Below are 15,900 nucleotides of genomic sequence, written 5' to 3' on the forward strand. Positions count from 1 at the left end.
CAGTTTGATTTTAGTTTGGTCTTAAAAAAAAGTTTCTCATTTCTCCTCTCCAGCCCAATCAATGATTTTTATTATGGTGCTTTTACCACCTCTTTGGATGGATTCTGAGCTGAAGTATTTTTATTCATTATTTGATTAACAGCAGCCTTGCCCAGGGTACTCCAATCAGCTGAGGGAGGGCACTGTATGAACACATGGTACAGTTATCCCTCAGCCCTGAACAGCTTTCAGTCTCAGTCTCCAATTCTACAAGTTTCACTCAGGTGGACACTGGACCTGCATGAGCCCCCACTGAAGTCAATGGAGCCTGATGAATGTCCCAGAGTCTGCCTACATAGAGTTCTTTGAAGGACTGGGGTCTAAGTGCTGTAAAAAAAAAAAAAAAATAAAATAAAAAAATAAAAGCCTGAGCACATCAGTTTGGAGCATCAGTGAACTGGATTCTCCTAAATCCACAGCTAGGACAGACACAAAATAAGGCACACAAGATAATACAGACTTCATTTAGATTATGAGAGTTTTCGCATGTATACAACCCAACAGAAAAAAATCAAGTCCCTCCTATACTGAACTTGCAAAAATTCACTATTACCCTTTGGAAACCATAGAATATTCTCTTTTCCTCAAAACAAAAAGAAAGTTTTATTTAAGAGTTTCACCTTTACTAATTTCCAGGTCAACAGGATACTCAATATTCTTGATAAGCTTCTGGCATCCACCAGTTTTCTCATATACAAATCTTTTGAGGTGTAACACAAGAACGGGAGGGAGCTCTTCTAGGGTCATCCTTCTACTGATCTCCACCTAATACAAAGAACACAAAAATGTATTAAAATTGTATCTTAATTTTAGGATCAGTATATCTTGAAGTTAACCCCTTTAAAAACAAAAAGCAAGGGAATATGACTAATGTGTGTAGAACATGAATTTGATCTAAATTATGCCACTTGAAAGTGTCTGTATTGTGTTAGTTTTATGACAAATATCCCGTTGTTTGTGTACTTTAAGACTCTAAAGCACATTGGATTTTCCCATTGAAGTGTTATCTTCAAGGAAAAAGTATTATAATTTAATATAATGTCCTGTGGAGTTCTTTCCATGGGGGTTCTTTAATCTAGGGACTAACTATATATTTATGAAACAGGAAGAATAGCTGGCGGAAATGATGGAGTTCAACATTAGGATTTAGAAATAGTCATATTTCTGCCTTCACTTTTTGTCTTTAATTTTGTTTTATTAATGGATACATCTTTCTCGTAACTCAAAAATGTTTTTTTTTAAAGCCTTAGGCTGAGATTAAACTCCAAAATTTTAACTTCAAAAGGAGAAAAACCTGGTGATTCTTAAGAGGGAGTGAAAATAGAGAATCCAAAGGGCAAGCTATATTTACAGTGAGTGGTTGTCACTCCTAAACCTGAGAAACCACAAAAAGCGTAGCTCAAAATCTTGAGAATTTGAGACAGTTAATGATGCTCTCACACTAACGTTAAAGATCATATTTTAACAGAATATTGCGTAAAAATTTAAAACTAAATATAACAAAGGAGAGTAACACCATCATAGCATCTTTCAACCTGACAATCACATTAATATCCCCATCTGTTACAGAATGAGGAATAAACCATCAGGTTTCTGAGGATTTTCAATAGAGACTCTCCATCTGAAGAGCTCTGAGCTTTGCTTAGCTAATACTACTTTAAGATGGGGGAGGACAAGGGGTAGTTATAAATATACGACATGGATTCTAACATTGACACTCTTTCTGATGTTATTTAAGCAACTCGTTTTTTCCCCCCATCTGGAAAGTGTGGATGAAATATCTGCCTTCCCCACAATGATGTTTTGAGAATTAACATCTGTAAACCACTAGCTATGCATAAGAATTATTAAAGTTCAATATTTTCACAACAACATGTAATACGAAATCTTCTATTTTTTCCTGAATATCTATTGAAAAAGAAAGATCTAAACGGCGTTTTTGGATGCTTTTATTTCCATTCAGACACTAAACCAGACCAAATCACTAGCACCTAAACTGAACCCATTTCTTCTAAAACCCATTATCTGAACAGTGGGTTGTCCCTAAAGAAGTTAAAACCATCTGCAGCAAAAACCAAAAAGAAGTGACTAGCAAAACAAAATCCTTGTGGTAAATTATGATGAGCTTGCATTGCAAACGTTCCTTCCACATGAGAAGAAATCCCTAAAATATTTTTGCACTTCAACTTCTACTAGAGGACTGGACATATAATCCAGACAAAAGCTGTCTGTCTACCTGTAACTTTTCAAGGAAAATAAATAGTTTTCCATTCATTTTCCAGGTGACAATTACATTCTGAAAGTTTGCATAAACAGTGAGGTGGGTAAAATATATGGACACAACACCTTGTTCAAAGGCCCCTTTTGCTTCTTTGTCTGTTTAAGTTAATTGGGTTGCACATGATATTTTAATCTGAGCACCTTCTGCTGACCATGCACAGATGCGACTATGTAGATACTACTTCTTTATTCACACACAGTAAATACTTTACTCACACACAGCTGGAGAAAGGGAAGAGAATAGTGTGAGGAAACTCAAAGCAAAATATAATATATCCCATCATTCAAGAGCAGAAACTGCCAAACTGCAATGTACAGACAGCTGGCTGGATATATGGTGCTTTCCCAATATAGCTTTTGCATGAGAACAATTGTTGTAGTTTTCAAATAGCTATTATGCTATTGTAGTTAAATGAGGCTCATAGTACAAAAAAAGTTTGAGAATTTTTCTTATGGATGGTCACCAGGCTGTTCCTTCTAACCCAAGAAGAGAAAGCAACACAGGTCAGCATTCTGAGTCATGAGACTGTTACAAATATCTACTTCAAAAGCCAGGAAATATTCTCAACCAACCAACATTTTGAAGCACGTCTGTCTTATTAGGAGTGTCTGGCAACGCCCAGGTCACCTGAGCTTCTGTGCTTTAAAATTAGCAAAAAACTGTTTTCCTTCTGACAGTACATATTATCACTTCTCAAACAGAATGAATTTAATTTATATACCTCTCCCAGCCTGGTCCCAAAATCCCAAACCAACTATTACACCAGTTCAGCAAATACATTGATTTACTGTCAATGACTTCATTTAACAGAGTTAGTGTCTTCTTGTTTGAGTCACCTTGACTGTATGTGTTAAATATGCAGTACCCACTTGACACTTGTACTATACCTTGCGAGGTTAGTACCTCTTAACATGAGGATTAATGTTCAAGCAACTAGTGAAAAACCAACAGCTGTATGAAAAGCCCTTAAAAATGCAATGTTTGACTATAAAAAGGTCCAGCAGACAAGACCAGAACACACCTCCTGTTTGGTTTTTGTGGTGTAACCCTGGACAGACTCTCTTGCCACCAAGCTTTCCAATGCATCCTGGACTGTGCGTATCTTGTCAGACTGGATATCCAGTTGTAGAGTGAAAAATGGCTGCAGAGTGGCAGACTCCTTAGAACTCTGCTGGTAAACCACAGATCTACAGAAATAGGAAACAATGTTGAACATTAGATTTACAATAGAACCTCAAAGATATGAACAAAGAGTTACGTACTAACTGGTCAACCAGACACCATGTGAAACCTGAAGTAAACAATCAGGCAGCAACAGAGACCAAAAGATAAATAAAAATAAAAAAAGCAAATATTGTACAGTACCTATATTGTATCTTAAAGGTAGGCACATCTGGGCTGCCTGACCCCACCCCCACCTGCCACTTATAGCAAGATGCTGGGGCTGCCAGCCGAAGGCAGCCAAAGCCAGCAAAGCAGAGGCAGCACTGGGGTCTGTGCCACTTTCACCCCCACTCTCCATGGGGATGGGAACATGCTGTTTACACAAACACCCCCACGGGGAATGGACAAGCCTTCAAACTCATGCCAGCACTGAGCAGGGAGCTCAACTGCTGCTGAAGCCTGGCCTGGAGTGTCAGGTGCTAGGTCTGGAGCCTGAACTGCGCTTTGTTCAGAGTTACGGACAACCTCCATTTCTGGGATGTCCACAGTCTACTGTATAGTCATCCTTCAAAATTTAACAGTGGAGAAGCTACTAGTCAGGGTGTCTAAAAATTGATTTTTGGGGGAAAAAAATCAATGATTTTTTAAATTTAAATCAAGTTTTTAATTTGTCATTTAAATCATATTAAGTTTTCTTTTTAAAATCAATCCACCTGCTACGAGAAAGAGGACACTGAAATGCACCTATGAATCCACCCACGTTCTTTACCTCAGACCTTAGTCCCTCCTGTGCTTTGCTGCACATTGGGCTACCAAAATTAACACAAATATCAAGGTTAAGCATCAATTTCAACAACTTGATTTCACTTTAATGCAATTTCAAGTACAATGATTTTGTTTAATATTTGTTAACATGTATAATTGGTTAGTGTATTTAAATCAGTGTATTCATGCATAGCTTCTTTGACAAGACATCATCATACACTTGGAGGAGCATATGATCACTCCCTTTGTTTTCATTTTTCTTTTAAAGAACTTCATCTGAGGTTACTATGTTGCCAACAAAAGCCTGGGGTACCAAAATCACCTAAAGGTGACTGTGGAATCATCCAATGTGACAAAAGGGGGAGGGAAGAAGGAATCTTTGATAACTAAACAAAAAAGAAACTGATTTTGAAGTATTGTGTTTCACAATGAATTATGTTTAGATCTATTAATCTTCCGTTAGTTTGGGGTCTTCAAAATAATTAGCCACATTTTTCTTTACAAGTTTTGCAATATATTCACCTACTTCTCTCCACAGTATAAGAGAGTAATAGCTTGATTTATGAAAAACCTCACACACTGGGGAACAGTTATGCAGAAAGTGAAATTTACACTGAAGGTACAGGTACCTATAATATAAAATCAGATCTGTCATATAGGTTTTGCCAACACTGTTACCCAAGCTAATAGAAGCTGACAGTAAAATTATTTTATCTTCTCCATTTGGCAAACATCATATCTTCGCTATGTTGCTAACTACAAAATAGCCAAGATAGCTCAGCTTTGTTTACTTCTGTGGAACATGGACAGTTCTGGGAAAGGTGTTCAGAAATTAATTGTTGCTGCAGAGTAGCATATGGTGCTCATGTGGAAACTGAAAATGATAAAATTAACATTTTAATATCTCAGTGACGATGCTGGATTTCTGAAATATTGAATGTTTTAGAACAGATATTTAGAACTGACAAGTACTAATGGTTATCTAGTCGTTTTGTCATGTTGCTGTGAAAAATTTAATTGAGTTCAGGTTCTCTAATCATAATACTTCAAAATTTAAAATCTCTACATGGTTTCTAACAATATATTACAGAATTGTTTTAGAATTTGTTTTTTCCTCAAGTCAGATTTTGCAGCCAGGCTTTGTTCACTTATTGGTTTGTCTTGAATACAAACCAGAGTCTTTTAGTCTTTATGTGTTAAAGTAATAGAACCAGCTTCCTATTTATATTTGGAAATTTAAATCAATTTCAGCTTTTATATGAAAACTGAATATATGATTTGATAGTTCAATTGTTTGCCAAAGATACTGTAACAAAAGGAGATTTTTGTATTGATTTTCAGTTTGCTTGAATCTTGTTTAAAAATATATCTAATCACCCTTTGTTTTTGAAGCTGGTACTTAAAAGCACAACCAATAATGTCTTTACAGCTAAATAAGTTATTGTTTGGCATGTTACAGACCTTCAGAAAACTCTAAATAGCAAGTCTTCAGATAAACCACAATTCAAGTCACTATGTTAAACTCTCAGAATTATCAGTTAAATATTAACACAGAAGTTTAATACTTGAACTGCAAGCTTGTATTAACAGCTCCTCTGATTCAGGCACAGGCCTGAAGCACCAACAAAAGACCAATCCATCTTTATATTGGCTATGTATATTCCTTAGAGTGAAAGAACTCTACCACAGACATTGGCATCTTTATTTCAGGTTACTATTGCCTTCTTGGCTTATATTTAAGGACAAAACCTTCAACACATGTGAAGGCTGATGTTTTCAAAAGAACAGATTCTCCACTGTTGAGAGTTGTGCTGTTTTTGAGACACCTTCCCATTTCCCACAACCAGATTATTTAATGTAATAATCCACTGCAAAATACAGTAAACAAACTACAGTACACAAACTTAAACCAGTTAAAATCAACAAACAGAAAATGAGATTAATCTACAAATAAAGATAATATTCCAAAATGCAATTTCCAGTGGTACATTTTTTAAAAAAACAATTAGAAATACAAGTATAGCATTTTTTCAAAAGTGCATAAAAGTACTGCATTTGATAGCAACAATATTGCTGGATATTAGGTTTGCATAACATTTAATGTGCAAAGCATTTTCTTTTGTAGAAATTACAGCAAAAGTCAGTCACAAGGAAAAAAATGCAGCAGTTTAAACAAAATACAGGGATTATTTCAGCCACAAGTTATTGGAAGGATTTGAATAATACTATGATATAGAAATTTTTCATAAAATTTCTTCGGAAAAATTTGTGGTGTCCATAATTTCCTTGCTATTGTAGTAGCACTAATAGCGTTTACTGACACTAAGTGAGTGTAGCTAGTGCATAAAAAACAGCTTTTAAATTTCTTCAAAGCAAAGCTCTTCCCATGCACAAGCACACACTTGATTTTTTCATCACAGAGCATCTGAGAGAAAAGTCAGTGCATCTTGCGGTCAACATTTTTGCCAGGCCTCTGACTTATGTGTATGCCAAATTTGCATGAAAAAATATTTGAAATCTGAATGACAAATATTTGAAGTTTGAACAAGTTATAAATGTAAAAGCTCTCTGTTAATGCACAAAATCAGAAGCCCAATGAAAATGTGGACCTACAGGTTTATGTTTAAGTGTTTATAACTATCTACTTTTTTCTTCATAAAAAATTATTTAAAGAAATGATGCTGAAGTAGGAATGCAACAAATCAATTAAACAAATATAGACAAGAGGCTAAAAATCTCTCTAAGCAAAACGGTGCCAATTCAACTATGTTTTCTTAGCTCCCTTTTTCATTTGATTTTTCTATTTCTGATGCTTTTATTTGGTGGACTATTACCAGCAATTTTGCCTTTAGATCCTCCCTATTTCCACCCTCAGTCTTAGCGGAGGAAGCTTTCCAACATCTCAAGACGGGATACTGTTTCTGTGGTCTACTGCATGACCTAGTTTGTAGGCTGAATGAGATGGGTGAGCTGCAAGTAGACAACAGATGTGGAAATGGACCCTGTGGTTCTGCTGCTCGATGCCAATTTATTCTCTTTCCCAGAAATCCCTCCGATTTATTTTCTGTGGATTTCAACAGGGAACATAGTGTCCCCCCAGATATCCTTAATTTCATAGACTGCATACCTGGCAACACAAGAAGTGCAAAACTAGCAATTAAATGCCTGCCCTCTATTTTAAAAATAATTCTTCATATTCTAACATTTGTTGTTTTGGAATATGTTTCTTTTAAGTATTTACTCTGCCTTTATAGTCTAAACTATTTATTTTTAAATAATCTTTTTAAATGATTTTTTCATACCCCCTTTTTCCCTTCCTGTAATCCTATCTGGGCCTCTGCTCCACATCACTGCAAGCTGATGCAGGAATTAATAACTGAATTCAAAAAAGATCTCTTTGGGTGTGACTTTTTTTTTTTTTAATAAAAGCACAGCATAAGGTTATGACTACGTTAGAGAGCTTACAGTTGTGCCGCTGTAGCACTTCTAGTGCAGACACTAAGCTGACGGGAGAAAGCTCTCCTATTGGCTTCGTTACTTTAGCCCCCTTGAGCAGCAGTAACTATGTCAGCAGGAGAAACTCTCCCACATAGCACTATCCACATCAGCGCTTATGTTGTTGTAATTTACGTCGCTCAGGAGGTAGTTTATTCACACCCCTGAGCAACATAAATTATGCTGACAAACTATAGCGTAGAAATAGCTTTAGTCTTTCTTGCTTCTGGAAAACAGTATTGTGTAAAGAACTGACAGTCAGTTTTCCCTCTAATTTTTCCTATACATGTGTGGAATGAATTTTGTTATGTGCAATATCACTTCCATACTGGTGTACATAACACAACTGAAGTGGTGAGAGTGGGGCCGAGAGGTTTGGAGTATGGGAGGGGGCTCAGGGCTGGGTTGGGGCCGGGGCACCTCTCCCTCTGCCGCAGCAGGTCTAGGGCAGGACTGGGGTCAGGGGAGGGGCGCCCCTCCACCCCAGCTGCGGCAGGTCCAGGGCTGGGCTAGGGAAGTGGCGCCTCTGTCCCCGGCTGCAGCAAGTCCTGTCTGACAGTCATGTCTTGAGTTCTAGTCCCATTTTTATCCACTCACTGCCTTTGTGAACTACACAAGACACACACTATATCTCAGTTAATCCACACATGAAAAGGGCTAGCACTTCATAAGACAATACTAAACTTGAACTATTTAATTATTGTAAAGTCCTTTAGATCCTTGCATGAAAGCAACTATACATATGCAAAGTATATGTATTTTTTCAACTTATTATTCATAAACAATTGTTGTAGATCTCTGTTCTTCAAGGTAACCTTTGCTCTGTAAAACATAAGACGCACCAATTATGTGACACAGATCACAAACTGATTTTTGGGAACTAACCTACACAATGACATTAAATCTTTTGAACTCTCTCTTCTGGAAGACTGTTTCATGATTAGGATGTTAAGTTTCCCTGGCCTTTGTGGACTAGTCACATTTCCTTTTTTAAACCACCAAAAACTGGTCATGGAATAATGGAGGTCTCTGGTGGCTGTGTATCTTCTCAGTTGCAAAGCAATGGAAAAATTTATGGGTGAAGGCAATGCAACTCATGCTGCCACAAAGCTGCAAAAGAAGTATCATTTACTGTATTAAAAATAGTCTAGTAAAAGGTACCATACCTTATGTGACCACCAAAAATATCAGTAATAGAAGTCTGAACAAAGTCAGCCTGTCGAGTAACTGATGATTTGTTGCGGGGCCCAACTTGTTCCCATTCATCCTCACTACCTTCTCCTTGTTCATCCTGATCCTCCTCTTCATTTACAGATTGTGTCTCGGGACCATTGGAAAAACAGATTTCTTGAGAAGAAAAGTGTATAGATATTGATTTAAACAAACAAAATAATCCCCAATTTTTCCTTAAAAGGGAGAGAGAGCTGGTAAACAACAGGATTATCTTTAGTGATTAGTAATAGGTCCCTGATGTGTCTGGCGTTGTAATGAAAGGTATAGCTTTAAAAACAAACTATCAAAAGTTTTGATTCAGAACTTGTATGAGGTGGTTTCAAGTTTCTTATCCTCTTTACAGGAATAATTATCAGAAGATTAGGAGGATTTCATATTTTACTTAAAAAAAATTGTGAAAAGTCAAGATGGAGACAATATTCTGCACCATTCCTTGAGCATTTTGCAACTGGGAATACTCAAATGTTTATCTACCTAACATAACCACACTTGAAAAAACAAGTAAGTTCAATATAGCTATAGATAATTAATCTTTGGGGCTGTACTTTAGAAAGTAAAGGGCTGTTTTTGAAAAATTAAAACCTTGGCTTATCCAAGACACCGTTGTTGCCTGGGTATTTTACAGTGCACACAAGGTTTAGCAAATATTTGTAGGGATGCCAAATAGAGAAAGTTATGTACTTAATGTAGCTAGAGAATATGAAATGATAGTGCTACATCACAGAGAATTTACCCAGTTAAATAGATTGGATACCAAACCTTAAAAAACCCCAAAATTCATAATGACAAGACTGTACTACTGCAGTAGTTGTGTTTTATTTTTAAATGGTGCAACCATCAAACATAAAAATAAAACAGTTGCTGTAAGAAAAAGCTCCATTTTTAAGTTCACTGTAAATCCTGTCAGTTCTTCCAGGGTAAGATGTGGAGTTTTCAGTTTGTATTTTTTTCACTTCAGCAACAAAGCACTGGTAAAACCAGTTACTATGTTCCATTATAAATGGGTACAAAATTATTAAAAATTCTTTGTCTAGGAAGCTTGCTGTGCAGAAAACAACAAGAGCTTAACCAACAGTTTATCAGAGGTCACCGACATAAGCTACACCAGAGGTGGGCAACCTGTGGCCCATCAGGGTAAGCCACCGGTGGGCCACCAGACCGTTTGTTTACATTTGCATGGCTGCTTGCAGCTCCCAGTGACCGCAGTTCGCCGTTCTCGGCCAATGGGAGCTGTGGGGAGCAGTAGGTTGCCCACCACTGCACTACACTGTTACACTATACATCAACCAGGTAGAGAAAGAAATTTAAAAACCATAATTCAGATACTGGGCATAGTTGGAAACCATGGCTATGCTTGGTAGACAAAATCTGTTTTAAAGAAAATCATCCTGAGTTCTGATCACGCTCACTTGAGTTAGGTACCCTAATAATACAGAAGTCAGTAACTAAGGAACGGAGTTCATGCCTTGAACAAGAAGCTACTTTATTATCATCAGATCAGGTCCAATATGCCTATATGGTCAACCTAACCGGGGAAGCATCTCATTGGTTCAGTAGCTTTCATTATAACACCTTACATCTTCTCCCACCCTCCCAAAAAAAAATCCTCTCCAGGATTAAATTTGGCACGTATTGTCCCATTCTATCTTCAGTATTTACTGATTTTCACAATGAAAGACTGTTCAAAATAAAAGCTATAGATTTTTGTCTTTTGTGTAAGCTCCCTCTGGCACTATGTCATAAGTGGCATCTTCCCCACCCGCTCAAACCACTCTCCTAGAGTTAATTCATTCCCCCTCCTTTCACTCTTCCAAAAAGAAAAACCATTACAGTTAAGTATTTGAAAATGAATTCAGCTTGCTACAAAAAAAACTTACTTTCATTGTGTGGAGAAAGAAGTTTCTTTAGGGTCAGCATTTCCTCATGTAGCCCATTTAGGATAAATCCCAGGTATTCTTCAGCATCTTCTTGTCTGCCCTGAATACAAGATTAATTTTTTTAAATTATTATTCCGCAGTATGGTGTCTACAAATTTTAAGTAGATTCAGGACATCGTCCCCTTAATTTTCAGATACCTTAATGAAACTGCAAGGTATTTTGTATCAGACTGCACTATCAGTTACGGCAAAACTCAGAGCCTAGGAGGGAAAAACTAACTTTAACTGTGAAATATAGTTTTTTTTGTGAAACAAACACAGGACTAATTTTATGGCTTTTATTTTGTTAAGAAAAATAATATTAAGAATACTGGCTACTTTGAAATGCAATTTAGTTTATGTACACTGTTAGATGCACGCACTTTAAAGATTTTTAAACAGCACCTTTTCTGACAGGCTTGACTTGATAACCGTCAGCAGTCTATAGATGTATGTTGGTTCAAAGGCAGCTCCAGGCCGGATGTCTCTCGCAATTTTATCACCTAAAGCTGCAAGGCAAACAGATGTGACATAATATCAAAATAAGCAAAATTGAGAAAGCATGAAGTGGAAAGTTAGATTCACTGCTTCACCAAGTAGTTATATGACCAACCAGCTGAAATAAACCATACTCAAATGACATGTTACGAGCTGTTTGACCAAAGGAAGACTGTCTGTATTAAGATTTAATTTTTTATGATTTCCAGAGAAATTATTAAAGTGTATTAATGACTAAAGTTCAATATCAAAAAATGTTTCAAGAACTTATATTTCCCCCCTTTATAAGAACATTCACCGCTCTAGTGCACACACATTCATTTTACTCCACAAAACCTGCCCAAACAAAAAAGAACATCTTCATCTTCTAACTTATCAAATGGTGTGTGGTGGTTTACTTTTTTTAAACAGACATGTTTTAGTATAGCATTGTATTAGCTACTATGAGCATTAACACAAAATGTCACCTGCAATCTCTCACTATTTCATCCAGTTCGGGCATTTTATCTAGCAGTGTAAGAACTGAATCCCACACACCTTTATTCTATTTTACACTTGTTACACAAGCTTCACAGATCTTAAGTGGCTTTTGGAATCCAGAATTGATTTTTAAATGGTTTTTGACCAACTAAGATTCTCTTAATTTAAGATTAGAATCTCTAAGATATGGCCTTTTTTTTTCTGCAGCTTTCCTCAAGAATCATGTGTCTCCTTGAACCAGCAGATGGTCCAGAAAAACTAACACCAAGTCAGTGTTTTAAAAGACATTAATCTCTTACACTTTACCAAATGGAGCTGACCAGAACATATGAGAAAATGAACGAATTTACAATTCTGGAATTTTTTTTTTCCTGTGTCTACTTTGTACTCAGAGAAAAACTAATCTTAAGTCACTTGGTTTATGTTCCTATTACTAACAGGTCACTTGTTACATTACATATCAGCTAGGGAAAACTCCATTTATTTATCTAGCGTGTGCATAGTCGTGTAGCCAAGAAATGGCATCTTCAGTGGTGTGATGCAGTTCTTCTAGGTCACCGCTCAACCTAGTTGGCAGGCATTCATCGACAATGTGCATCATCGTCTATATTGCACCGCAGGTATACAAAAGGCTGTTACAAAGGCCCCAGCAATACTGGTTGGCTGCACAAAGATTTTGCCTGGTCCAGAATGTGTTCAATAGGGACCACTGGCGATGAGGCTGGTCAAAACCAGGCGGGCAAACTGTGGGGCCAGGAAAAACCCATGTTCAAACTAATGAAGGTATCTGGCCTCAGAAAACTATGCTGACAGATTACCATGTGTAGTTAAAATGACCCCAAAAATTAATCACATAAGACAGACAGATTTGTTTCACAGAGGCAAAAACTAAAAGACAAACCAAAGAAATGTCTCACCTGTTTGGAAGTCATTGGAACTAATGACTCATTTTATGGTCTTTTTTGTACTATGAAACACTACCATTAATTATCTAACCCAGAATAGTGTAACAAATGCACATAAATTTCTCAAGTAAAACTAGGTTTTTTTGTAAATGCATAATACCATGGATTAGTTTGAGATAAAGTGAAACCCATGAGACAGCTTAATTACACAGAGAAACGCGTTTTTTTTTCCTTATGTATGTGATGGACCCTTTTCAGGTACAGCACAAGTCATACTTGGAAAATTATGTACATTGCATTAGTGCTTATGAACTTCAATCCCATTACATCAGGCACTACCCAAAACACACAATAAGGAAAGGATCCCGCCCTCAAAGAGCTTATACCATTTGATGTTAGCGATCTATTCTGAAGACTCTTTTTCCCGCCACTCACCTTGTTTTGCTTTAGGAGGTACTGGCATATTAGTGAACTCATTCATTAGACGAACACTGAAAAAGAAAGGAAACAACAACTGGGTATCACCACCATGTTAACTAAATATTATTTATCTATACAGGATAGATTTCCATGTAAATCAGTCAAAATATTAGATCAAAGTGGGTGCTGGCAGGCCAAAATCAAGCTAAGATCACGCTATAATAAAGTGAGTAATATTAGGTTCAAATATGTGAAAATTAACATGGTTACTGGTCGTCTGATAAGGTAAAAATGGCTAATTTAGGTCTTGGAGCTTTATTACAATCTACTGTTGCAGATTCAGTACACTTCGATATATCTAAAGTGATGTTTCTGAACAACATTTAAAGAAATAGTCTTCTCCCTTCACTAACCAGAAGCTAAACTACAAAAGCGAAGTGTCATTAAACAAATCAAAGCCCATAGCCTACTGAATGTAATTACATATCAATTTTTATCAGCTGCAATACTACAATGGTTTTAGATCTCTGTGTTCAACGACTTAAAACGATCACAGTAAATACTAAGATTTTCCAACAAATTACTTACAAACTGTCTATCATTGGTGTTGAGGTGCATGGCCGCTGTGATTTTGAATACACTGGAATTGACTTCATTAGGTGATACATTGGAGGGCAAGCAACCAAAGCCTGCAGTGTCTGTCCATTGCATTAAGGAGCTATTCAGAAAATATAGTCTAGATATACATTAAATATCCAAACGTCCTTTATGTGCATACAAAAGACCAATGCAATAATCACAATTAAATTAATGAAAGGATTTTCCTCATTTTGTAAAAAGATAATGCTCCTGCTTTCAATTCACAAGAGTCACTTGAAAATAAACCTACAATATAGCATGATACAGTTTTATTCTAGTCACATATTTTAACTAGGGCTGTCAAGCGGTTTAAAAAATGTATTGTGATTAATCACGCTGTTAAACAACAACAGAATAATATTTATATAAATATTTTTGGATGTCTTCCACATTTTCAAATATATTGACTTCAATTACAACACAGAAGTATACAGTGCTCACTTTATATTTTTATTATAAATACCTGCACTGTAAACTATTTTTCAATTCACTTAAGTAATGTAGTGCAATCTATCATGAAAGTTTAACTTACAAATGTTGAATTAGGTACAAAAAAATTGCATTCAAAAATGAAACAATGCAAAACTTTAGAGCCTACAAGTCCACTCAGTTTTACTACTACTTCATCCAATCACTCAGACAAACAAGTTTGTTTATATTTATGGGAGATAATGCTGTCCACGTCTTATTTACGTCACCTGAAAGAGAGAACAGGCGTTTGCATGGCCCTGTTGCAGCCAGCGTTGCAAGATATTTACATGCCAGACGCACTAAAGCCTCGTATGTCCCTTCATGATTCAACCATCATTTCAGAGGACGTGCGTCCATGCTGATGGTAGGTTCTGCTCAATAACAAACCAAAGCAGTGCAGACCAACACGTTCATTTTCATCATCTGAGTCAGATGCCACCAGCCGAAGGTTGGTTTTCCTTTTTGGTGGTTTGAGTTCTGTAGTTTCCGCACTGGAGTGTTGATCTTTTAAGACTTCTGAAAGCATGCTCCATATCCTGCCCCAATCAGATTTTGGAAAGCATCTTTGGTTGAGTGCTATAGGTATCTTTAGAAATATTACATTGGTACCTTCTTTGCATTTTGTCAAATCTGCAGTGAAAGTGTTCTTAAAACTAACAATAACATGAAACACGTAGCAGAATTTGGGTAAAACACAGAGCAGGAGATATACAATTCTCGCCCAAGGAGTTCAGTCACAAATTTAAGTAACACATTTATTTTTAATCAGCACGGAAGCATGTCCTCTGGAATGGTAGCCCAAGCATGAAGGGGCATACGAATGTTTAGCAGATCTGGCATGTAAATACCTTGCAATGCCAGCTACGAAAGTGCAATGCCAAAGTCTGTTCTCACTTTCAGGTGACATGGTAAATAAGAAGCAGGCAGCAATATCTCCCGTATATATAAACAAACTTATTTCTCTTAGTGATTGGCTAAACAAGAAGTAGGACTGAGTGGACTTCTAGGCTCTAAAGTTTTATATTGTTTTGTTTTTGAGTGCAGTTATGTAACAAAAAAAAAAAATCTACATTTGTAGGTTGCACTTTCATGATAGAGAGATTGCACTATGTTACTTGTATAAGGTGACTGAAAAATACTATTTCATTTATCATTTTTACAGTGCAAATATTTGTAATAAAAATAATAAAGTGAGCACCGTACAGTTTGTATCCTGTGTTGTAACTGAAATCAATATATTTGAAAACACAGAAAAACATCCAAAATATTTAATAAATTTCAATTGGTATTCTATTAACAGTGCAATTAAAACTGATTAATAGCGATTAATTTTTTCTGAGTTAATCGCATGAGTTAACTGCGATTAATTGAAAGCCCTAATTTTTAATGCTTACATTTCAAATAAAGGTAAATGTGCTATATAGTTTAGGAAAAGGAGAGAACTTCTGCAAAACTTCCCTCTGACTATTCCCAAAAATTTAAAACTACAGGTGATAGTCTGAAAGATCTTATCTGAAAAGCTATTGCAGAGAGGATCCACAAAACAAAGCAATATGGCATTTGTGTCTTGTTCGTTAGGTCTCACTGAAGGTTG

General features: G+C 36.4%; 1 protein-coding gene across 4 annotated transcripts in view; it reads right to left on the bottom strand.

Annotated features, from left to right (window-relative positions):
* The window catches only part of USP10 (ubiquitin specific peptidase 10), a 72,525-nt gene that overhangs the window by 5,005 nt on the left and 51,620 nt on the right, over nt 1–15,900 (bottom strand). For all 4 annotated transcript variants that reach the window (XM_050923253.1, XM_050923251.1, XM_050923252.1 and 1 more), the window contains 7 exons: nt 13,785–13,894; nt 13,212–13,267; nt 11,299–11,402; nt 10,855–10,954; nt 8,911–9,091; nt 3,342–3,507; nt 660–804 (listed from right to left, as the gene is read on the bottom strand). In XM_050923253.1, the coding sequence (XP_050779210.1) occupies nt 660–804; nt 3,342–3,507; nt 8,911–9,091; nt 10,855–10,954; nt 11,299–11,402; nt 13,212–13,267; nt 13,785–13,894 (862 nt within the window). The remainder of the gene's footprint in view (nt 1–659; nt 805–3,341; nt 3,508–8,910; nt 9,092–10,854; nt 10,955–11,298; nt 11,403–13,211; nt 13,268–13,784; nt 13,895–15,900) is intronic.

This window comes from Gopherus flavomarginatus, chromosome 14 (genome assembly GCF_025201925.1).
Source record: "Gopherus flavomarginatus isolate rGopFla2 chromosome 14, rGopFla2.mat.asm, whole genome shotgun sequence".
In the NCBI taxonomy this organism is placed as follows: Eukaryota; Metazoa; Chordata; order Testudines; family Testudinidae; genus Gopherus; species Gopherus flavomarginatus.